This window comes from Marmota flaviventris, chromosome 4, assembly GCF_047511675.1.
Source record: "Marmota flaviventris isolate mMarFla1 chromosome 4, mMarFla1.hap1, whole genome shotgun sequence".
Classification (NCBI taxonomy): Eukaryota; Metazoa; Chordata; class Mammalia; order Rodentia; family Sciuridae; genus Marmota; species Marmota flaviventris.
The window spans coordinates 129387353-129410161 of NC_092501.1; the positions used below are offsets into that span (position 1 = coordinate 129387353).

General features: G+C 39.8%; 1 protein-coding gene across 3 annotated transcripts in view; it reads right to left on the minus strand.

The window, feature by feature from the left end:
• Positions 1-22550, minus strand: part of Rcbtb1 (RCC1 and BTB domain containing protein 1) — a 45518-nt gene extending 22968 nt beyond the window's left edge. For 2 of the 3 annotated variants that reach the window (XM_027928764.2, XM_071611514.1), the window contains exons 1-5: positions 22448-22550; positions 8516-8591; positions 8248-8412; positions 7766-7916; positions 1115-1281 (exon numbers count right to left, since the gene is read on the minus strand). In XM_027928764.2, the coding sequence (XP_027784565.1) occupies positions 1115-1281; positions 7766-7916; positions 8248-8373 (444 nt within the window). In that variant the 5' untranslated portion in view covers positions 8374-8412; positions 8516-8591; positions 22448-22550. Of the gene's footprint in view, positions 1-1114; positions 1282-7765; positions 7917-8247; positions 8416-8515; positions 8592-22447 lie in introns of all 3 variants that reach the window. The other variant, XM_027928766.2, reaches the window with a different exon arrangement.
• Between the last annotated feature and the right edge of the window lie 259 nt (positions 22551-22809).

Consider the following 22809-nt stretch of genomic DNA (forward strand, 5'->3'; position numbering starts at 1 on the left):
ATTGGTGTGGTCAATTTGGAAAGCAGTATGGAGATTCCTTGGAAAGCTGGGAATGGAACCACCATTTGACCCAGCTATTGCCCTTCTCGGACTATTCCTTGAAGTCCTTAAAAGAGCGTACTATAGGGATACTGCTACATCGATGTTCATAGCAGCACAATTCACAATAGCTAGACTGTGGAACCAACTTAGATGCCCTTCAATAGATGAATGGATTTAAAAAATGTGGCATTTATACACAATGGAGTATTACTCAGCACTAAAAAATGACAAAATCATAGAATTTGCAGGGAAATGGATGGCATAAGAGCAGATTATGCTAAGTGAAGCTAGCCAATCCCTAAAAAACAAATGCCAAATGTCTTCTTTGATATAAGGAGAGCAACTAAAAACAGAGCAGGGAGGAAGAGCATGAGAAAAAGACTAACATTAAACAGGGACGAGAGGTGGGAGGGAAAGGGAGAGAGAAAGGAAACTGCATGGAAATGGAAGGTGACCCTCATTGTTATACAAAATTACATATAAGAGGATGTGAGGGGAAAGGGGAAAAAATATCAAGGGAGAGAAATGAATTACAGTAGAAGGGGTAGAGATAGAAGATGGGAGGGGATGGGAGGGGAGGGGGGATAGTAGAGGATAGGAAAGATAGCAGAATACAACAGTCACTAGTATGGCAAAATGTAAAAACGTGGATGTGTAACCGATGTGATTCTGCAATCTGTATACGGGGTAAAAATGGGAGTTCATAACCCACTTGAATCAAATGTATGAAATATGATATGTCAAGAGCTTTATAATGTTTTGAACAACCAATAAATATTAAAAAAAATATATATATAATAAAGATATATTTAAAAAAGAAAAAAAAGAGTCTGGGTGTAGATGGCGGTGACAACTGCAGTAATAATGTGAATAGATTTAATAATGTGAACTGTACTTAAAAATGGTTAAGATGGGTACTGGGGATATAGCTCAGTGGTAGAGCCCTTGCCTAGCATGGGCAAAGCCCTGGGCTCAATCTCCAGCACCAACAAAAAAAGAAACTAAGGTGGTAAATTTTATGTTATGTGTATTTTACTACAATTTTTAAAAAGAATAAAAACAGCACACTTACCTCTCCATCAGCTGCCAGAGCCATTGAGTGATGTGATCCACAAGCAACTTCAACCACCTGCTTGATCAAGAGATTGGTACAGACGTGGATGGGAGCGATGCCCTGGTTGGTGGTTCCATTCCCCAGCTGGCTGTATCCATTGTGGCCCCAGGCATAGACCACTCCATCTACACACAGGGCACACACAGAGTCAGTGCTAAGAGGAAGTGGTAGCCTTGATACTTTCTTTCCCAGAGTTTGTATACCTCATTCTCTAAACCTTCTTTCTCCTACATTGCCCTCTCTTCTCTATAAAGTAGCCACTGGTGGAAGAGGAGAAAGAGGGATGAGAGAACAGGTCAGAAAGAAGCAAAAATCTTAAATGAAAGCAGTTGGTACCAACATAGAAGATCAGTTTTATGGTCAGAAGCCAATCTTAATGTATACGAAAACTATAGACTTTCTAAACACTGATCCATGGCAGTAGTTTGTATGACTGGTACCAAGCAAAAGGTAGAATGACAGAAAAGTTTATCACCAACACTGACATCACTTTACCAAAAATCAAGCCTCAGGGAACCCCCTGGAGGAGGGCTGTGTCAATCACTCCCAATGAACAGAGGAAAAAGGAATGCTGTTTGCTAGGGAAACAAAAATCACAAAGCTTCTCTCAAGAGTATTTTGGTGACATGAAATCTGACTGAATTTGTTTGGGAGGGGAGGCTTTATAAAGCAACCATTTTATTATGGTCATTTATTCTGTGTGTCAGGAATCTGGACAGGGGACACTGAGGTGCCAGTCTTTGCTTCATGACCTATGTGAGCTCAGGAAGACTGAAAAGCAGGATGACTCGATGCCCAGGGGCTGGCCATCACCAAAAGGCATCTTCACTCTCATTGTGGCTATCATTGGAGAGAACAATCAGTGTATTATAAAGGACACAACTCAGGAAGAGCCAAATAGAAAAGCTACACAGGGCAGAGTGGGGGAGGGGTATAGAGCTTCCACACACCCCACTCCCACCAAGCTCCCTGATGGGGTCAACAACCAGTAAGCTCCTCTGCCTGAATTTTTTTAAATGGATTTTATGCTTTTGTGATTCTGACAGAGGTAACATTTTTGTTTTGTATTATCATTTCATGCATTTCTTCCCACAGTCTGCCTGAGTATCAAGAGCAGGTCTTCCCAAATTTGGTGTTCTTCTCTAGTGTTTTCCCATGGTAATAAAACATCCTGACTTATGCAGGACAACTAGACCTGACGACATTCAAAGACAACAACTGAAATCAAAAGTCCTGGTTAGACTGCTGGCTGGCTGACAGTCCGGAGCAAGCAGGGGAGGGTAGTGACATCCAAACAGGCCTCTGGTTGTCTTGTCTTGAATAGCAGCCCACACAAACTTAGAGTACTCTGGCAGCTATAAGGCCGACCTAGAGAACCTCTGACATGCTTCTCAGGAGGCGCTCCTTCCCACAGAAATAACGAAAGAACCAAAAATGGGGCATTTCATCCTAAGTATGCAACTCACGATTGAAGGTTTAAGAAAGAGTTAAAAACTGATCCACAACACTATGGTGAGATTATAGCAGGTTAAAAAAAAAAAAAAAAAAGCCTAGGAGGGCTTTAAGTCCTGAAAGAGAAATATACACTCCTTATTCTCAGGAAACAGTATCATAAAGATGACAGTTTTCCTATATAAATTGTAAAATAAAAACAATAGCAATAAAATCCCTCAAGTTACCTTCTGGAACTAGACAAACCATATTAAAAAAAAGAAAATGGTAACTCTGCCAATTATTAAGAACCATAAAATATTTATAAACTAATATTAGGACATGAACAGACTGATCAATGTGATAGAATTAAGAGTCTAGAAATGAACCAACTACATATGAAAATAAAAGCAACATCAATTGGAGAAACAAACTGGGTTGAGACAGCTGCATGATCATTTTGAAAAATTACATTCATTCCTCATACTATACATCATGGTAACTTCTGATTGAAATGAATTTGAAATATAAAAACCATATAGGAAGCAGAGGGGAAAAGTTAGTTAATTCCTCCCTAACCCAGGAGTAGAGAAAATTTTCATAACTCAAGAATCCAGAAGCAACAGAAAAAGCACTAATTTTGAATCTAGTTACATTTAAAAAACACACACAATTTTTATGTGGAAAATGACGAAAAACCATGAGCAAAGAAAAAAATCAAATACTGGGAAGAAATATTTGCAATATATACCACTGAGTATATAAAATCCCATAACTCCTAAAAATACAAAAGAAAAAGACCAAAACCCATGGAAATATGAATTGACAGTTCAGTGAAAGAAATTCAGTGACTCTTAACCATATGAAAAAATAGATAACATCTTTATACAAGGGCCTAGCTCCCACTCACTAAGGCAGATCTAGCTACTACCATTGCCAAATCTCCACTATGCCATTAACAGAGACCTGTGCTGACCCCCCCAACTCAGCACCTCTCTCAAGGACACCAGCCAGCCAGCTGATGGCAGGACGTTTACAACAGACCCTGGAATGGGCTATCAACAGAAACATATAGCCCAGGTATTGGTTTCTGGCCCACAGGGCCTCAGCCAGAACCACTAATGGGGGTTCATGGAGTATTAAATCCACTGATATGGGACTCCCCAAAACATCTTAGACTAAGGGACCAGTTCTGCAGCAAAAGAAGTGCAGCAGTGTGTACCTGATCATACTGCAACACCCAAAAACTGCCAACCAGAGTGCATGATGGATGGATGCACTGGCCAAAGGCATAGGTGAGGCATCAGCCAGGAAATGCTACCTAGCAGGGAAGAGATGCAGCCCACCAAGGTGAAGTATCTGCTATAAATTAAGGACTGCTTTCTGGTGCTGTGTTCCTAACAGGCAGAATACATGAGTCCAGGAATCAAAAATGGATATATGAGTGTCCCTACTAACCATCACCCCTCATGACCAACTTGGGGGATTTAAGCTTGCTATCCCTGTAATTCTAAGTTCCATGGGTTTAGAAATCCTGGTTCCAGTAAGGACCATAGGGAGTCCCACTGAACTATGAGCTGTGGCTGCTGGGAATTGGCAAAAAGCAAGAACAGAGACAAGTCGGTGGTGGTGGTGGTGGTGCATGCCTGTAATCCCAGCAATTCAGGAGGCTGACACAGAAAGATCACAAGTTCAAAACCAGCCTCAGAAACAGTCTCAAAAAATAAAAAGGCTGAGGATATGGCTCAGTGGTACAGCACCCCTGGGTTCAATCCCCAGTACTAAAAAAAAGGAAGAGAAGTCACAGTCCTGGCAGGAAGAGAGGCAGGACTGTTGTTATGAGGGCAGAGAGGAATATGGCTGGCACCCAGGTCACATTTGCAAGTCATATTGTATGCCTGCCTAATAATGAGAGTGAAAAGAAATGTGCAGCAGCCATGCCAGAGTTCACCATAGCCAGAGGCTCAGAACCCTCAAGGATGAGTCTGAATCACGAATCAGGTAAACTATCCAAGCCAGGTGCCAGTCATTATTGTAAAGGAGTATATGCACACTTTCTTCCCTTGATGAAGCATAGGAAAGGTGAACTCCATCGTGAGATGGCTCTTAGTCCCAAATTAGTGTGTACTGATCCTTAGTACACACTGCTGCACTTCTTTTGCTTCAGAACTGGTCCCTTAGTCTAAATGTAACACTTGAGATATTTGAAACTGTATGATCTAGATTCTGAAAGTAATTCCAACAGGAGAATTATCATGTCCTAAGGAAACAAGAAGGGCTCTTGGGCCCTTTCTAGACATACTATCTCTTAACAAACCCAGGACTAAATTTCAGGATCACTTGAGGCTTAAGAGATGAGCAAAAATGGCCCAAGGACATGATATCCTCCAAGGAGAATAGGGGGAAGGAGAGCATGGAGGGAGGCAAAGAGCACCCATGAATTTCTAACCTTTAAGGAAATTGAATTTAGTCTTCAGGGAATGGAAAATGAACTGGGGAGGAGCTAGAAACAATTTTATAAGCAAACTAATTTAATATTGTTTCAGAAGATAAAAGAAATCCTCAAGCCCAAGATCTGTATGTAAAGTATAATATTAAACAAATATTGAACTTCAAAGTAGTCATCAGGTGGAACTGGATGTTCAGTTTAACCAAAATATTCCTAAAACAATCTTCAAAAATACTGCAAAAGCCAGTGAAGTATGTAGAAATGAACACAGATTTTTATCTTACTCTTCCCCAAATCCTACTGAAATGATAGCAAAGGTGGGGGGCAGAAAGACAAATACTCAAGGAGAAGGAAAACAGTAGAAAAAAAACAGAACCTGAGAAGCAGGCCAAACCACTAACAGACATTAGCATGTTCTCACATCCCTTCTTTGGGAGGCTCCGAGAGAACTGCTTCACCAAAATAAGGACAAAATAAAACATGAAAAATAGGGACTCCAGAAAGGAAAAAGTGAAGGACTTTCAAGGATAGTGGTGAATAAATGCTCCAGGTTGGCATGTGCAGTAGGCTTAGCGAGTGACCAGTCCACAATGGAGTAAGGGACTGAGGACTCTAGAGATTACCTGATTTGCTTAGAAGCAAAATACTATTTAATGGAAGAGTTTGGGTATAGGTTAATGACAGATTATAAAAAAGTAAATGAAAAACCTTGAGGCAGTTATTAACCCTAGGAAAACAAACAGTTGTACAAAAAAGGAGAAAGCTTAACTATAAATAACACTTATACAGTCCAGCAATGTAAACATGAATACCGACTTAAATAGAACGGTGCTATCAGTATATCAAAAGGACAAAGACAGGGGAAGAGAGCTAATTCTCTCTGCCATGAAACAAAGTAAAGAGATAATATCTACAACTAAAATTTAGAAATTGAAGTGTAAGCATGTTATTTTAAAAATATGAAGAGTAATTCTAGAAGATACACCTGGAAGAGTCAAAAGTGGCTCTTCCTAAAAAAGTTCAAAGGGTGAGCAGAGCTGAGGTAGGGGCACTTCATTTTCACTCAAAATCCAAACCATTAGATGGTTTAAAGTGTCAAATTATTTTTAAAACTATTTAAACTACATATATAACACATAAGAATATGGCATACAGGGGCTGGGGATGTGGCTTAAGCGGTAGAGCGCTCGCCTGGCATGGGTGCGGCCCGAGTTTGATCCTCAGCACCACATACAAACAAAGATATTGTGTCCGCCGAAAACTAAAAATAAATAAATAAATATTAAAATTCTCTCTCTCTTTAAAAAAAAAGAATATGGCATACAATATGCAGAATGTTCAATGCATACTGTGTAAAATGTATTATAAAAATTAAAATCAAATTAAATGCAAAAAGAAAAACATTCCCACAAAAAAGTAATAATTTATAGCATAAATGTAACACTGGAGATATTTGAAACTGCATAATCTAGACTCTGAAAATAATTCCAACAGGACAGTTATCATGTCTTATGGTTGTCACTTGGGGGAAAAAATAAGAATTTGAAATGTATATGTTTTCGGGGTCTGCTCAAAAAAAAAAAAAAAATGCCCTGGTGTTGATGTCTGACATCAAGGTCAAGTTAAAACTGATATGTTAGGAAAGGCTTAAATCCTTAGGTCACGCTGGATGACAGCTGAACCAGCTGGTAAAACAGTACTGCTTGAAAAAGATAGAGTAATGCCAGAAAGTGTGACTACACAGAGCAGAAGTGAGACACACTCCACATCAGTTCCACTCCTACAGCAGGATCAGCTCTGATCTGGCTCACAGCTTGAGAGCTGCTGGCAATTAGAAGGCAGGAGGCCAAGGCACATGGTGGCATCCAAGGAAGCTGGTATTCCCCAATCTAGACACAGAAAGGCAGGATGAAATCTGTCTCCCAAAGCCCACCTTAGAGGATCATCCAACAAAAAGCTGAGAATCTCTGCAGAAGTGAGAACTAATGGGCCGGGCCAGGTGCAGTGGTGCACACCTGTAATCACAGCAACTGAGAAGGCTGAGGCAGAAGGATCACAACTTCAAGGCAACTTACAACACCTCTGGGTTCAATCCCTAATGAAAGGAAAGAAGGAAGAGGGAGAGAAAAAGGAAGGAAGAAAGAAAAGAGCTGGTGGGCCCGAAATACAAAAGGAAGAACTTAGGTCATATGTAACAAACTTTCAGAGTTTGTTGTGTTCCCCATAGCACAGAAAAATGTCTACTCTCCTTTACTGACTTTGGGGAAGCAGAGAAAAAAGGAAAAGAATCTTTCCAACCACATCCCCCACTCTTTCAATATGGCACCCCCATGAATGCCTGAGAATAAACTGAGATTTCTCAAAATGTAAGATCTACACAAAGAAATGAAACCCAATTATCATCTGGGTTTAAGAAAATATACCAGGAAAATGTTGCCTAGTGACTACAAAGCCAATGAAAAGTCAGGTTGCAAGGATCTCCTTTGCTATAGCTAATCTTCCACTAGTTTCTATAAATAGTCTAAGCAACATGTCCAACATGCAAGACATTGTGGCTATTTCAAAGGTGGCCTAAAATGTTTAACTTCCACCTGCTTTACATACAGTGTCTCAGAAATTTAAAAAAAAAAAAATTAAAAATTCTTTAATACAGTCCTTCCTCCCCTTTGGCTCAGAATTAACTGCTTAATTTCCCACAAACTGAAAAACTAGATTTGTCCCCTCTTTACCTTCGGTGCTGAGAAGAACATGGGGGCCACTCCCATAACTAAGGCTTTTAATCTTCTTTCCACATAAAGATTCTAGCTTCTTGGGTACAAGTGTACTCTGGTTATCGCCAGTCCCTAGACAGTTACTATAGTTCAGTCCAAACACAAAGACCTAGAAAACAAATAGTTTTGTCTGGGTCATCCGGCCTCAAGTTATATTAAAAGCACCTTTCTCCACCCTGAGAGTGGAGTTCAGTAGGTAAGAAGAGACTGATAAGTTTGCTAAGAAATATTCAACCTCTGCTAACATTACTTAAGTTTCACAACATTTGTCAATTCTATGGGGCAGAGGCATATTAAAACAAGAAAACAAAAGAGAAATTTTATCAAAGTCCTAGTCTTCCTGAATTTCAGATTTTCTTTATCCCATAATCTTATCTCAGTCTTCAAACCACACCCTCAGAAGCCTAGTCCCAAAACTGAACTCTAGTTCTCAGTCTTACCTCATCATTGTCAGTAACATAGAGTGCTTCATTGGCTGAAGTGCCAAAGACGCATGCTTTCCGAATAGACGCAATTTCCTGAGGGGAGAGCAGAGTGAAGATTGGCCACTTTCCTACATCCACCATGATTCTGGCTTCAAGCAACCTAAAAATAAGCTGACATCTCTGCTGGAACAAACAGAAAGGATTCCATGAAAATATTAAACAACTGCTAATTAAAAAAAAAAAAAAGACAAGACAGACCTGTTAATCAAAGCTAATGAAGTACCTTTGGTTAAATGGATCACTTGCTTTCTCCAGCAAGGTGTCCAATCCTTGCTCCACCTTCAAACCCAGGCCTTTTCCTGTAACAAAAGCACAACAGACTAAAACCAGGCATTTGTCTTGCCCTTTTACTAGTCAGACTTATGTGTTCCACAGGTGTTACAGAGTCAAACAAGTAATGAAGATAGGCTAACTGTACAGAACCAAGGCCTCTCTTCAGTTGAGAGATAATCAACTAAATTATACAATCAACTAGAGAATTATCTTGTCTACTAGTTTTTCACCCAGAGAATTAATGTGTGTGAGTGTAGCTGTTACAAAAATCAGAAGCAGTGCTTCTACCCCCCACTCTTGTATTCCCGCTCCTAGGGTACCTGAAACACCCCACTCCTTGTAGAAAATCACTGCCATGTGAAGCCACTGTTTAATGACAGGAATATAACATCCCTCAGTGCCGGGATGGGCAACATTCTAAGGAGCATTTGCCCAAGGTTTACCAGATGAAACCATAAAAGAAAGTATTATATTCTGGTTCTAATTTCTTTGACCAAACTGTCTACATACAAACCATATGTCAACCAAGATAAGGCAATGCACCTCAATCTAGGCACTGATCACTACAGCCTTCAAGAAAATCACAATAAGCATAAATGGTACCCTAGAGGGTACAGGGAACTTCATCTACTGAAGAAATTTTATGCAAAGAATCCTTGTGAGCCTAAAGGGAATTTCTAGAAATTCCAAAAGCTGTACAAGATCCTATCATGCAAGTGAACTTCCATTTTGACTCTTACCTCTGGAAAATGAAATGGAAGAAAAACCAGAGTTTCCTAATGAGGGCAATACTCTTGAGGTTCCCTCCCACTCACCCTTGTGTGGGTGGTGCTGGGAATTGAACCCAGGGCCTTGTGCAGGCGAGGCAAGCACTCTACCAACTGAGCTATATCCCCAGCCCCCTACTCACCCTCTTAGAACTCTAACAGCAGTCAAGAGAGGCAGGCTCAAGATCAAGTTCTTTCTGGCTCCAGCACCTCCCTCAGCACATATAGAGTGCTTGGGAGCTCAAGCATACTTAACCAATGCCTCATTTCCCACCAGCCACAGAGATTTTTCCCATTAGCACTTGGATGATGAGGATCAGGTGTTTATCAGCCCCAAGCATCATACCACATGTTCAGAGAGGGTTAAATACCCACTATCACTACACAGCAGACTCATCAAATAATATCTGACTATTCTTACAAGTGTGCATGCATGACTATGTATACATGTGCCTGCACACATGCATGCTGTTTGTTAATAAGGACAGGCAAAGGATTTGGGGAAAGTAAAAATACATAAACATAGTAAAAAGATAAAATTTTGCTTCAAATGGTACAAAAGTATAGGAAAGTAACTCTTCTTTCCAATATTCTCTGACCTCTGCTCAGAAGCAACCACTGTCACCAATTGTTTACAATTCCTTCCAAGGATAGTGCATACTCATTCAAGCATTATATATATGCAAGTAATTTTTTGTATATGTATATTTTTAGTTGTTGATAGATCTTTATTTTATTCATTTATTTATATGCAGTGCTGTGAATTGAACCCCATGCCTCACACATGCTAGCCAAGCACTCTACCACTGAGCCACAACCCCTGCCCGCCTCACGCCCCCGCCTGTGTGTACTTTAAAAACAAAAACAAAAGGAAGTTTCCCCCCTTACTTAACAGGACATCATGGAAATCATTCCACATTAGCATGTGTAGAATTACTTCATTTCTTTCAATGGTACTATACAATTCCAGTACACAATTTAACAACTTGTTTCCTACTAAGAGGTCTTTGAGTCACTTCCAGTCTTTTTCTGGAACAATACTATAATTATTGTTTGCATATTTATTGTCTAAATGTCCTATTTTATACATAAATTTCTAAAATTCCCCCAAATTGAATTGCTGTATCAAAGTCTAATGGCTATTTTACCCTTGATGTTATTTCAGACCGTCCTCCAATGAAGGAGTACCAATATATATAAAATCATCATCAATGTAGGACAGCACCTAGTTACCCCTGATTTATAACTATTCTTTATGTTATAATTATATTAAAAGCTTTTAAAATTAAAAGAAAAAGATATCCCTCAAATGGCTTACCTTGTGTTTCTTACAAAACAAATGGGGAGTCACAAACAATATAAAGTCAGCAACAGATAAATTTCAAGAATACCCAGACGTATATTAGACTATGAACCATATTAAATTAGCCTTCAACATTTAAAATTTTACATGATATAGAATTACCAAAAATATAAGACTCACACCACTTTTTAAATTACAATCCAAAGGGATACCATTCAAAACTATAACTTCCTGACAATGGTACAGTTATTTTGAAACCATTAATCAGATGGAACTCTGCCCTAAGGGTTTGGTAATCTGCAAGATGAAGCTAACCTTCATAATGACAGTTTATTATATGAGTTGAATTTACCCATAACTAATTACTTGAAGTTTTATTTTACAAGGTGTTTCTCCAAAGTAATTTAAGAGCCAAAAAAAAAAACCCAGCTCATATATCTTACGTGTGCACACTTACCCTAAAGAAAAAAAAGCATCACCAGGCTGGGGTTGTGGCACACTGGTAGACGCCTGCCTAGCATGTGTGAGGCACTAGGTTCGAATCTCAGCACCATGTATAAATAAATGAATAAAATAAAGGTTCATCAACATCTAAAAAAAAAAAATAGTAAAAACAAAAAAAGTTACATTGTTGGCCAGGCATGGTGGCACATGACTGTAATCCCAGTAGCTCAGGAGGCTAAGGAAGGAGGATTGTGAGTTCAAAGCCAGTCTCAGCAAAAGTGAGGTGCTAAGCAACTCTGTGAGACTCTGACTCTAAATAAATACAAAACAGGGCTGGGGATGTGGCTCAGTGGCCCTAAATTCAATCTCCCAAACCTCCCCAAAAGAGTTACATTGTTGGAAAAAAAAAAAAAGCATCACCAAGGCCTTGGTATAGCAGAAGGGATCAAGCACAGAGGCCTGATTTTTAGTTCACATTTACTTTTTTAAATATTTGTTCTAATTAGTTATACATGACAATAGAATATGCATTTTGACACATCAGACATAAAGGAGTATAACTTCCCATTCATCTGGTTGTACATGATGTAGTTACACAGGTCACATTTACTTTTAACCAGTCAGTGTAACATGTACTTAAATTTTTTAAGCCTTAATTTCCCAAAAATTTCTGCTACATCTAAAAATCTGTAATTTCATATTCAAGATGTAACGAAGCAACTCTGGACAGTTTCTTAAATGCACAAGAACAAGGGCAAAAATGTTGTCCAAGCAAGTAATTTCTCCCAGCAACACAATCAGGCAAAGCAAATGAAGAGCAGGAAGAAAGTAACCATTGTCAACAATCTGCCTTTCTGCAGTTAGATTGCTTCACACACGTTATTTCATTCAACCTTCACAAAAATCTTGTAAGGAGACAATAATTCATTCTTATGGAGTAAGTATGTGGGAACTGTGGCTCAGAAGTGAAATAACTGGCCAAGGTCGTATCACAGAAGTGGCAGAGTCAGGATGCACTCTCACCCCTATAATTCTTATAGGGAACATCAGCCCTAACCTCCCAATAGCTAAACTTCAACAGTACTTCCTTCTGACTCTAAATAAAGCTTCTTAGAATTTTCCAGCACATACATCAATTCAAAGGAGACCCAGTGAACTACAAGATGACAGGTCTTCCCAGGGCTTGATAATCAGAAAAATGATGAGCTATAATTAGCATGTAAATCATTATTAAATAGTTACTTCTGATGTACTAAGAATTATTTTTGCTAGTCTTTTCTATATTTAATCTAGGAAATACTTTCTCAAAAATAACATATGTTCGGTCCTTAATTGTCACTTGTGCATAGTTAGTAGGTGAATCAGTGATTTTTTTTTAAATTGCATGGAGGTAAAACAGAGAAGAAAAAAGAAACAAGCAGAGGTAGGAGAGTTTAACACCCTCTACCCACATGGATCTCCACATTTTATTTGGCACTGAAAAATACATCCTGCATCCCCTTCCTCCCAGATTTGCTCTAAGTCCATTAGCACTAAAGATCAATATCCCACTCCCAGGGGTGGCTTTTCCTATCTATTGTGCTGTCCCTCAGAGAATTTGTGACGGTAAGAAAGGTTATTTTATTTTATACTCTAAAAAGCAAATTCAGCCAGGAGGACAGAGAACTTCCAATTTTAGAAATCTACATTTAGAACTGGAGGGCTGAAGGAGTAGAATAGCAACCAATCTTTTGATACCTGTAAAGGCAACTTTCCCCTAGGAATCAAGTAATTAAGGGAGAATGGGGAAGTATTTTATTTTACTGACCTAGCAAATATATATATTTGAATATGTTTACAAAGTTTAAGAAACAGGCAATAGAGATAAATAGAACAGGAAAACTTTCTGATGAAATATGGTCTCAATATTAATATTAGGGGGCTGGGGTTGTGGCTTGGCAGTAGAGCGCTCACCTAGCAAGTTCGAGGCCCTGGGTTCGATCCTCAGCCCCAAATAAAAATAAATAAAATAAAGTATTGTGTCCAACTACAACTAAAAGATAAACACTTAAAGATTTTATATAAATATATATATATATAAATATTAGGGATGATCTCTAAGCATGTGACTTTCACACAGATCTCAAATCCCCTCCCCCATTCTATCCAGAATGTTTGATACAAGAAGGCTGATGAACAAGACTTTTTAAGCTCTGGACCTGTCTTCTGCTGACCTAAACGATTTCTAAGGAAAACAGGTGAGAATCAAGTAAGCAACTCTTCAGAATTGGTTAGCACCAAGATTCTGATTCCTCTTCAGATGTCATCTGTAGAACATGATATGAGTTTACATCGTTCTCTCTAAAACTGATTCTTGGGGAAACACTAGGACTCTGAATGTGGACCAATCCATCTTATTCTTTTTTTTTTTTTTTTTAATTTTTTTTAGTTATACATGGGCACAGTATCTTTACTTTGTTTATTTATTTTTATGTGGTGCTGAGGAGTGAACCCAGAGCCTCACATATGCAAGGCAAACGCTCTGTCACTGAGCCACCACCTCAGCCCCCGTTTTATTTTTTTAAAATTTATATATATAGTGGGACATCAGGCCTTTATTTTATTTATTTATGTGGTGCTGAGGATTAAACCCAGTGTCTCACACATGCTAGGCAAGTGCTCTGCCAACAAATTACAGCCCCAGTAGCCCAATCCATTTTAAATGGCCGAAATGCTCTTCAGCATACCAGCTTAGAGTCAGGTTTAGACTATTTTTTAAAAAGCAAGGTCAAATATGCAAAATTATTTATTTTTTTTAATTACAAAATATTTTAATTACTTACATGTACAATGAAAATTCCTAACAGAAGCATGTCTTCCTAAATTGAATGGGTAATTAGTTATCAATTTAAGTTGTTAAGATGCCTGACAATAAAAATTTATAGTTAATCAGTTACTGATGAAGTCTAAAGTGCCACACCAAAAAAAACCAAAAAAGCACTACTATATGATAATGTGAATAAAATAACAGCACATATTACTAATTCTCCTGCAATCACCCTAGATACCAAGAATGCTGGGGTCATCAAAAAAAAGATAACAATCTTGATCTCTGAGGAGCTAACAGAAAGTCAGATTCTAAGTGAGTGGAAACCTAGAATACAAACACTACTGGATTATTAGGCAAACAATGGGATTAAACATTTTCCATTTAATACATTAATATGTATCACAAGTATACAGTACATGTAATACATATTAATAAATGGAAAAAAATACATGCAAAATAGTGACAATTATATGAAAATTACATATCCCAGAAAACTGTTGTACAAAATTCTAAAAATAAAATTCTCAGTATTCTAGCAGATGATAAAATGTAAAGCACTTCCTCACTTAAAAGCATCAGGCACAGTGGAGCACACCTATAATCCCAGCGGCTTGGGAGGCTAAGACAGGAGGATTGAGATTTCAAAGCCAGCTGCAGAAAAAGCGAGGCGCTAAGCAACTCAGTGAGACTCTGTCTCTAAATAAAATACAAAATAGGGCTGGAGATGTGGCTCAGTGGCTGAGTGCCCCCGAGTTCAACACCCACTACCAAAAAAAAGGCATCTGGTTTCTTATAAGAAAAAGTATTCCTCAGAGCATTCTTCCTTTTTGACCAACTGGAGCTCTCATTTGAGCAAAAAGATTTAAGGATGTGACCATCTTTTTCTCCATTTCTGAGCACAGTCTATTTCAACTCCAGGAACACTTTTTTTTTTTTTAATTTTTAGTTGTAGATGGACACAATACCTTTACTTATCTTTATATGGTGCTGAGGATCGAACACAGGGCCTCACACAGGCGAGCGCTCTACCACTGAGCCACAACCCCAGCCCTCCAGGAACACTTTCAAATAAAAGAGTTCTAGGGTTTGGAGTAAATTTTTTTGTGTACAATCTTACAACTTTAGCAAAAGCAATGCAAAAAGCCTCTGGAGTTAAAGAAGAGTCTGATGCTACTCACACCAGTTTCTTTCAACCTGTTCTGATGGGCCTTGTGAGAATGAGCAGATGCTACACGTCTGATTTGGACACCAAATATTATTCCCAGGTTCAGATTAGCCTCTGAGATTGAATCAATCTTGAACATTTTAAAACACAACTTTAAAACTATTATACCCATTGCATGGTTTGAGGACTGCGAACAAGATGTAAAAAGTTTCAAAGATATGCTGAGACACTAATTACTGCCTCAGCTGCTAGGACAGCTGCCCTCCACTTCTCTCTTCTGCAGGCTCATATCTGAGAAGAATAAAAGGGAAGGAATGTCTGGAATCTCAACAAATTCCTCAAGAGTAAACCTGAGAATGTAGCCTTCTCCAAACTCTACCAGTTTGTCATCATTCATAAGGATGCAGCTGAAGCAATCATCCTAGATACCAAGAATGAAAGTACAGATGACTAAAAGTCACCCTCCTCCTACCTCCATTAAAACACAACATGACTGCTATCTTAGAATTTCCCAACACTGATTATGATTACCCTTTGGTAATTAGTTGGGTTCAAAGTCAATACTCTTATTTAACAGGAAAACAAAAATATCTATAGCTGTCAATTCCCAACAGACAATAAATTATTTGACTTGAAGCACAACTTGCAGTAATGGCCTGTAGAAGCATTTCTTCAATCCTAGCATTCAAGGAATTGCTTTTACCTTATTGTCCAGTATTCAGCGATTCTAGGACACGGGAATCTGACAGCTCATTGTAAGTGAAGAAATAATTCTACTGAAATCATGTGTTCAGGTTGGAATAACAAGCAACCCAAGTAGCCACAATATCAACACCATAAAGAATAACACAGCCAGGGTTGTGAAGCTGTGGTCCTATAAAAGTACTACCTTTACGGGATAGTTTTATTTTCAAATGAAAACCAGGAAAGAAATCTCAATGATAATGCTTTTCTATGGCTTTGTTCTTTGTTGCAAACATACATGCATAACAAGATAAACCACATAAAAATAGATGTGTTAAAAGGTTAAAGAAATGGAAAATGGACAGAACACAGTATTACTTCATTTTATTTTTTCTAATAAGTTCAAGGCTGGGATGGAGGAGTCGAGTTCAAACTTATTTATGGTTTCATGAAGCTTTCCTATGGGGGTGTTCTGAAAGTAATTTTGTCCACTAGTCTCCAGCCAAATGAAAAGTACCCAATTGTACCCTGCAATAAATGAAAGCCAAACTAAAAGTCCAGCAATGGACAGGCAGAACTATACTCGATTCATTCAATAAATGTTTACTGAATGTCATTAGGTAAACAAAGCAGAGCTAACCCCAGAGGCTGCCCTCAGCAGAGCTTACATGCGGTGGGAACATCTACACACAGAAGAGACGCTCATGACAGAATGCCACTGCTCTGATGGTGGGATGTGGGGCTTCAGAGGCTTCGGGAGCCTGAGAAATGGCAAATGTGTTTCAACCTCTTGGAGAGAGGTGACACCTCTAAAATGAGCATATATGCCAGGTCAAGGTCTGATGGAAGTGAGCATGGCTGTAGGCAAGCAACTCAGGCTTTATCCTAGTAGCCACATGTAATTCCTGAAGAGTCTAAGCAGAGCATGATCAGATGCAGGTCTGTAAAGATTACTTTGCCTGAACTTGGAGACTAAAGGGGGTGAGGAAGAGGGCTCCGAGGGAGTCTAAATGTCTATGTTAAACCAGGAAATAAAGGATGGAAGGTACGCCAGGGAAAGGAAGAACACCCAACAGGAGGGAGACTCAAAGAATTCTGTGACTAAATGGGAAGCAGGCAGTGGGTGAGAGGAAAAGCAGAGCAAGGATTACCTGGATGCTTGGCCTGAGTATGAGAGTGCACCTCATACCCCTCACTTAATGGAGACTACAGTAGATTCCAAGGAATAAGGAGCTCGATTCTGGACATTTTAAATTTTGGGGACCAGTGGGATGAATTCACCCAGGGAAAAGTATGTGGAGTAAGAAGCATGGACAATCATGGGCAAAAAGTGATGAAACTCTAACAGGAAAGGGACAGGGTGAACCCCACAGTAGAGACAAAGGAGTAACAAAGAAGGAAGAGAACCAGCAGAGTGCAGTGTCATGAGCTACAAACTGAGCATCACAAGTAGGAGGTATGCCAGCACCCGTGCTCCTGAGAGACCAAAGTAAGGGCTGAGAATGTTTACAGCTCTAACAAGAATTCCTGATGACCCCATGAGTAGAATCTGTAAGCTGTGGGTAGAAGAAGCCAGATTGCAGCAGGTTGAGCAGTGAAAGCTAAAAAAAAAAAAAAAAGAAAGCAATGAGCATAAACATGTTCCAGAAATATGACTGTCAAAGAAACAGAGAACCAAGGTAGTAACTGTGGAAATAAGATGGAGCTGAGAGACATTTTTTGATAATCTTATTTTAAACATGTTCAATACCTAGGAAGGAGCCAGTAGAAACACCAAAGATAAAAGAGGCCAAGTTGTGGTGGTGCACACCCATAATCCCAGCAACTAGGGAGGCTGAGGCAAGAAAAGTGTACGGCTGAAGCCAACCTGGGCAACTTAGTGAGACCCTGTCTCAAAATAAAAATTAAAAAGGGCTGGGAAGGTGTGGCTCAGTGGTCGAGTGCTTGCCTAGCATGTGCAAGGCCCTGAGTTCAATCCCCTGCACAAAAAAGGGGAGAGGGTTAGGGATATAGCCGAGCAGCAGAGTACCCCTGTGTCCAATCCTTAGTATGGAGAAAAAAAAGGCACAATAAAAGAAGATAAAACAAGTGTGTAAGGTTCTTGAGAAAGCAGCAGAGATGTGATAAAAGCTGCAGAAAGGGGAAGTCTTCCAATCCAACACAAGAGGAAGAGGAAAGGATGGAAATGGATGAAAAACTTTAAAGGCTGCAGAGCCAAATGTTGGAGACATATTCATTCACATGATCATGTGCTTTCTCTCTCTTTACATACCCACCAGTAACATGGGTTTTTACATGAGGGTTCCAATTTTCCCATACCCTCACCAACCCTTATCATTGTCTATTTACATTACAGTCACTCCAGTGTTTGAGATGGTATCTTAGTGCAGTTGTGATTTGCATCTGGGAGCATTCTCTTCAGAGGTCAACTATTTTTCTATTTTTCCCTGTGAAGAAAGAGGTAAGGCTTTCTATTGCAAGGAAGAAAGGAGCAACCTGAAGGGGAAAAAAAAAAAAATGTTTGCAGAAGGGTAAAGCAGTCACCAAGCAAGAAGAACCCAGAAGAAGACTACCACCACAGGCTTGAGGTACCCTCTCATGTCCTGTAGAGATTTTCTTCTCCAGGAGTTCTTTAAAAGTTGTTCTAACCAGAATTGGAATAACTGCTCAGAGAATTTTTTCATTTAAAAGCAGTAACAGAATGCTCCTGAAAAATCTTATCATTTTGTTTAAAGTCACACCAGAGGGGCTGGGGATGGGGCTCAAGCAGTAGCGCGCTCGCCTGGCATGCATGCGGTCCGGGTTCGATCCTCAGCACCACATACAAACAAAGATGTTGTGTCTGCCGAAAACTAAAAAATAAATATTAAAAAATTCTCTCTCACACTAAAAAATAAATAAAAAATAAAGTCACACTAGAAATGACACTTTGCTTAAGATTCACTCTTCTTAAACTTTGAAAATGAATCATGTCTCAAACACAAGTTCACTACAGATCTGACAACTTTACTGTAAGAATTTAACTACAAACAGTGCTAACTTCATCAAATGGTAAACTGCCAAGAGAAACATCACACATCCATCGTTTCAATAATGAGTCATTCTGTGCTCCCTTCAGCAGCACATATACAATAGTAGGTCACTTCTTCAAAACACCTGCAGATAATCATATCACAAAGTGTTTACTTAAACTAGTAATAAAAATCACATATATACAATAACCAGTGACACAAAAGAAAATGATTTTATTCAACCAGTTACCATGTAGAGCATAGGCAGGCTTTGATTTAACTAATCCACAAGTACATTCCTACATGATATAAAGATTTAGAGATGTATCACCAAAGTATACTATTACATACGTTGACCACAATTTTTTTTTCCACATCTTAGAACTAACTTGTACTGTGATCCAGATTAATACCAAGGGTTTTATGGTAAAAGATGTTGTTGTTTCAATTATCTATTGGTGAGTAACTTGCCACTCCAAAACTGTGGCTTAAAATAATAGCATTTCTCTTAAAAATGAATTTTGAGTGTATGAAGCTGGAGTTACTCACTAGGTCGCAGGCAGTGGGAATTTAACTAGAACTAAAACAAGCCTTGTTCACATATGTGGCACATTCTAGTGGTCTTTCTCTTTCCAGCTAGTCTAGACCAAGCTTTTCTATAAACACTGACTGGCTTCTAAGGCAATGAAAGCTAGAGCTGCCATGCCTCTTAAGGACTATTCCCAGAACTGGCACAGTATAACCTCCACCACCTTCTATTGGTCAAAACAAGTCAGGTAGCCAGCCTCAATACAAACGAAGCAAAAACAGCCTCTATCTTCTGATTGCAGGAGCCAGCAGTCAAGCACAGTGATGGGAAGAATTGGAGGCAGTAGTCATCTTTGCAAACAATATATTCCAGCTGTAAACAATACCACAGAATATCTCCACCGTACTGAGTTCAGGATTGAAGCACTTGAGAAGGTACAGACTTTGTCTATTTCCAAAACTACTCACTTTTTAAGCTTCAGAAAGAATATCCCAGCAAAAAGCTGACCATGTAGAATGCTAATTTCAGGAAAACCATGGAATCTTCTTTTCTGGGGTTGTGGGAAGGATAGACACCATCTTTTAGAAATGGTCTGAGCATGTGTTTTCCTGGATGAGATCTATCACTTCCTGAAGTCCTTTCATAACTTACAATTTATTATGCACATGAGTATGATCTCCTTTTTAAAAGTGAGCCTAACACATATATACAAGCATTCCCTAGCTATTTAAACTCCTGCTATCCAAACTATCAAAAAATTTAAGAATCAAATAGATGGACTGCTTCAAAACTCCTTTTTTTTAAACTATTTTTAGCAGTAGATGGACATAATAACTTTATTTTTATGTGGTGCTGAGGATCAAACCCACTGCCTCACATGAACTAGGCAAGCACTCTACCACTGATTCACCACCTCAGCCCCCAGCTTCAAAACTCTTGCTACTGGCTCTCCTAGATTTAGGAATGAGCTGGATTTAGATATCACCAAATTCGTTATAATCTGAAAGCTCAACATCTGAACTCTGCAACCCAATAAATGTGTATAGAAAAAAAAAAGTACTCATATTCTAAAATATTAACTTATCTTTAGGTAGTATAATTATAGACCATATACATTCTTCTTTATATTTATTTGCATTTTCTAAATTTTCTTCTGTTATTTGCTTGCAAAATTTATTGTTTTAAAGTTTGTTTGTTTGTTTTTTTTTTTTTAAGATGGACACAATATCTTTATTTATTTGTTAGGTGGTGCGGACGATCAAACCCAGTGCCTCACATGTGTGAGGCAAGCACTCTACCACCGAGCTATAACCCCAGCCCTTACTAGGCAAAATTTAAAAAGTAAGACTGTATTGTGGACTAAATGTTCTTGAAAACTTTTAAATTTTTTTAATTATATATTTGACCCACAACAAATTCATGTTGTGGGTCAAATATATAATTGACAGATAATTACTAACTGATCCCCTCTAGGAAGTCTATTCGGGTTAAATTCAACCAATACCCATCATATCCCTCTTGTGCATTACTCAACACATACAAAACATACAACATTTAAAAAAAAAATCATAGAATAAAGCTAGGCATGGTGGCACACAATTGTAATCACTGCTACTCTGAAGGCTAAAAAGCAGGAGGATTGCAAGCTTTGAGGCAGTTTAGGCAGCTTAATGAGAACTTGTGGCAAAATAAAAAAGGACTGGGTCAATGTTAGAGCTCCTGAAAATTAAGATGAGGCCAAGCTCTGGCTGGAACATACAACAGGCATTTTCTAATTTTAAAAACCTTACAAGAAATTTTTTTTAACTACAAGTTTAGCGGGACTGGTGGCACACACCTTTAATCCCAGCCACTTAAGAGGCTGGGGCAGGTGAGGGGAAGAGAATCCCATGGGCCTACCCTTTGGAGACCAATCTGGCAACCCAGTGAAACCCCGTTTCTAAAATAAACGAATGAATGAATGAATAAAGGTACAAGATTGATAGCTTTGGTTTTTATAGCTATTCCTTATTTTAAATTCCTAGAACTTGATCACCTCAATCACAGACATAAAAATCACTTGCAGAAAACTCCTTAAAGGTTAACACACTTCCTGTTCAAGAGAAACGGCCTAGAGGATAGAAGAAAAAGGACCTAGCTAGAAGTACTAACACAGACTGGTATTCACACAATGCACTGAAAGACATGCCACAGAACTGCTGTATTAATAGAATCTAAATATATGGTTACATACTCAACCCTGAAAACAGTTCAAAGGGGTCAAATTCACCCGGTGCAACAGCCACTCTTTAAAGTTTAAAGCACACTACAAATTGCCCTCAGGGTTCAATAATTTTTCCATGCCTTCAGGCATTATGTCCGTGCCTTTGGAACTTTGAGGTTCAGATGTTATCAATTCACAAAACACATCAGTTTCAGAACTCAATTTTTGCCCTCTATAGACTTTAATCCTAATGAGCGAACAGGACAAAGAAAAGCATGGTAACAAGATTGTACCCAGCTGCAATGAATTCTGCAGCTGTCTCACCTACTTATTTGCTAGTGAGACATCGTAAAGAGAACAGAGTGTTCTTCCAGGGTCATCTTAAAATAAAGCAGGCAGCTTTTATCAGACGCAGGACAGATAAATTCCATTCCCTCAGTTTACCCCAATACTCCAGGATAAATGTCCCTAGTAAAAGAAGTCCCCCCCCACCCGCCCCCGCTTTTGTGGATTCCTTGTCGCCAGGAAAAAGTCGAGACTACAGCTTGTGACAACACTACCCTCGCGCGCGAAGGAGATGCGAATATCTGGGGAAGGACCAAGTGGAGAAGGGGAGAGTCAGCAGGGAGGTCCCCTCAAAAAAAACGGCGCTAGCGCAGTGACAACACTACAGCTGTGAGCAAAAACAAAAAATACCCGCATCCGTGCGGCTCCAAACAGAGAGCAGTAAAGAAAACTTTCGCTCTCCTCTCCCACCCCTGCCTCCTCTCGGCAGGAAGAAACGACAGCTGAAGTGCCACAGAGCCGGCTCGGAACGCAGCACCCCGCGAGCCCGGGAACCGGAGAGGCAGGGAGGTGGGAGAGGGCAGGAGTAACGGGGCACACCCGGCCCGGCTGCGGGGAAGGGAGGCGGGGAAAGGACCGGGTCGGAGGAGGCCTCGCGAGCTCGACCCGCACCCATCTCTACCTTCGAGGCCTGTCGCCGCCTTGCCGGCCGGGCCCAAGCTCCCAGAACGCCACTGGGATCTCGGAAGCTCTGCCAGCCGCAGAAGCTGGAGAGAACACCGAAGCCGACCGGCAGCGAAGGGGCGGAGCATGAGGGCGCCGGTCACGTGGTCCCGGCCGCCTCACGTGACCGGGTGCGGCTCGCGCGCCGTCGCGGCTACCTGCCGCCCCCCGGCTCTTTAAGCTCTCGGAGCGCAGGGCTGGGGGCACCCTAGAAGTCCGTCGGTTTTCAAAGGCCAGTCCTGTGTCGCGATAGAGCGTGGTGGCTGCGGCTGGGTCTCACGCTTTTGTTCCTTAGGGAAACCGGGAACACGCGAGGGGCGG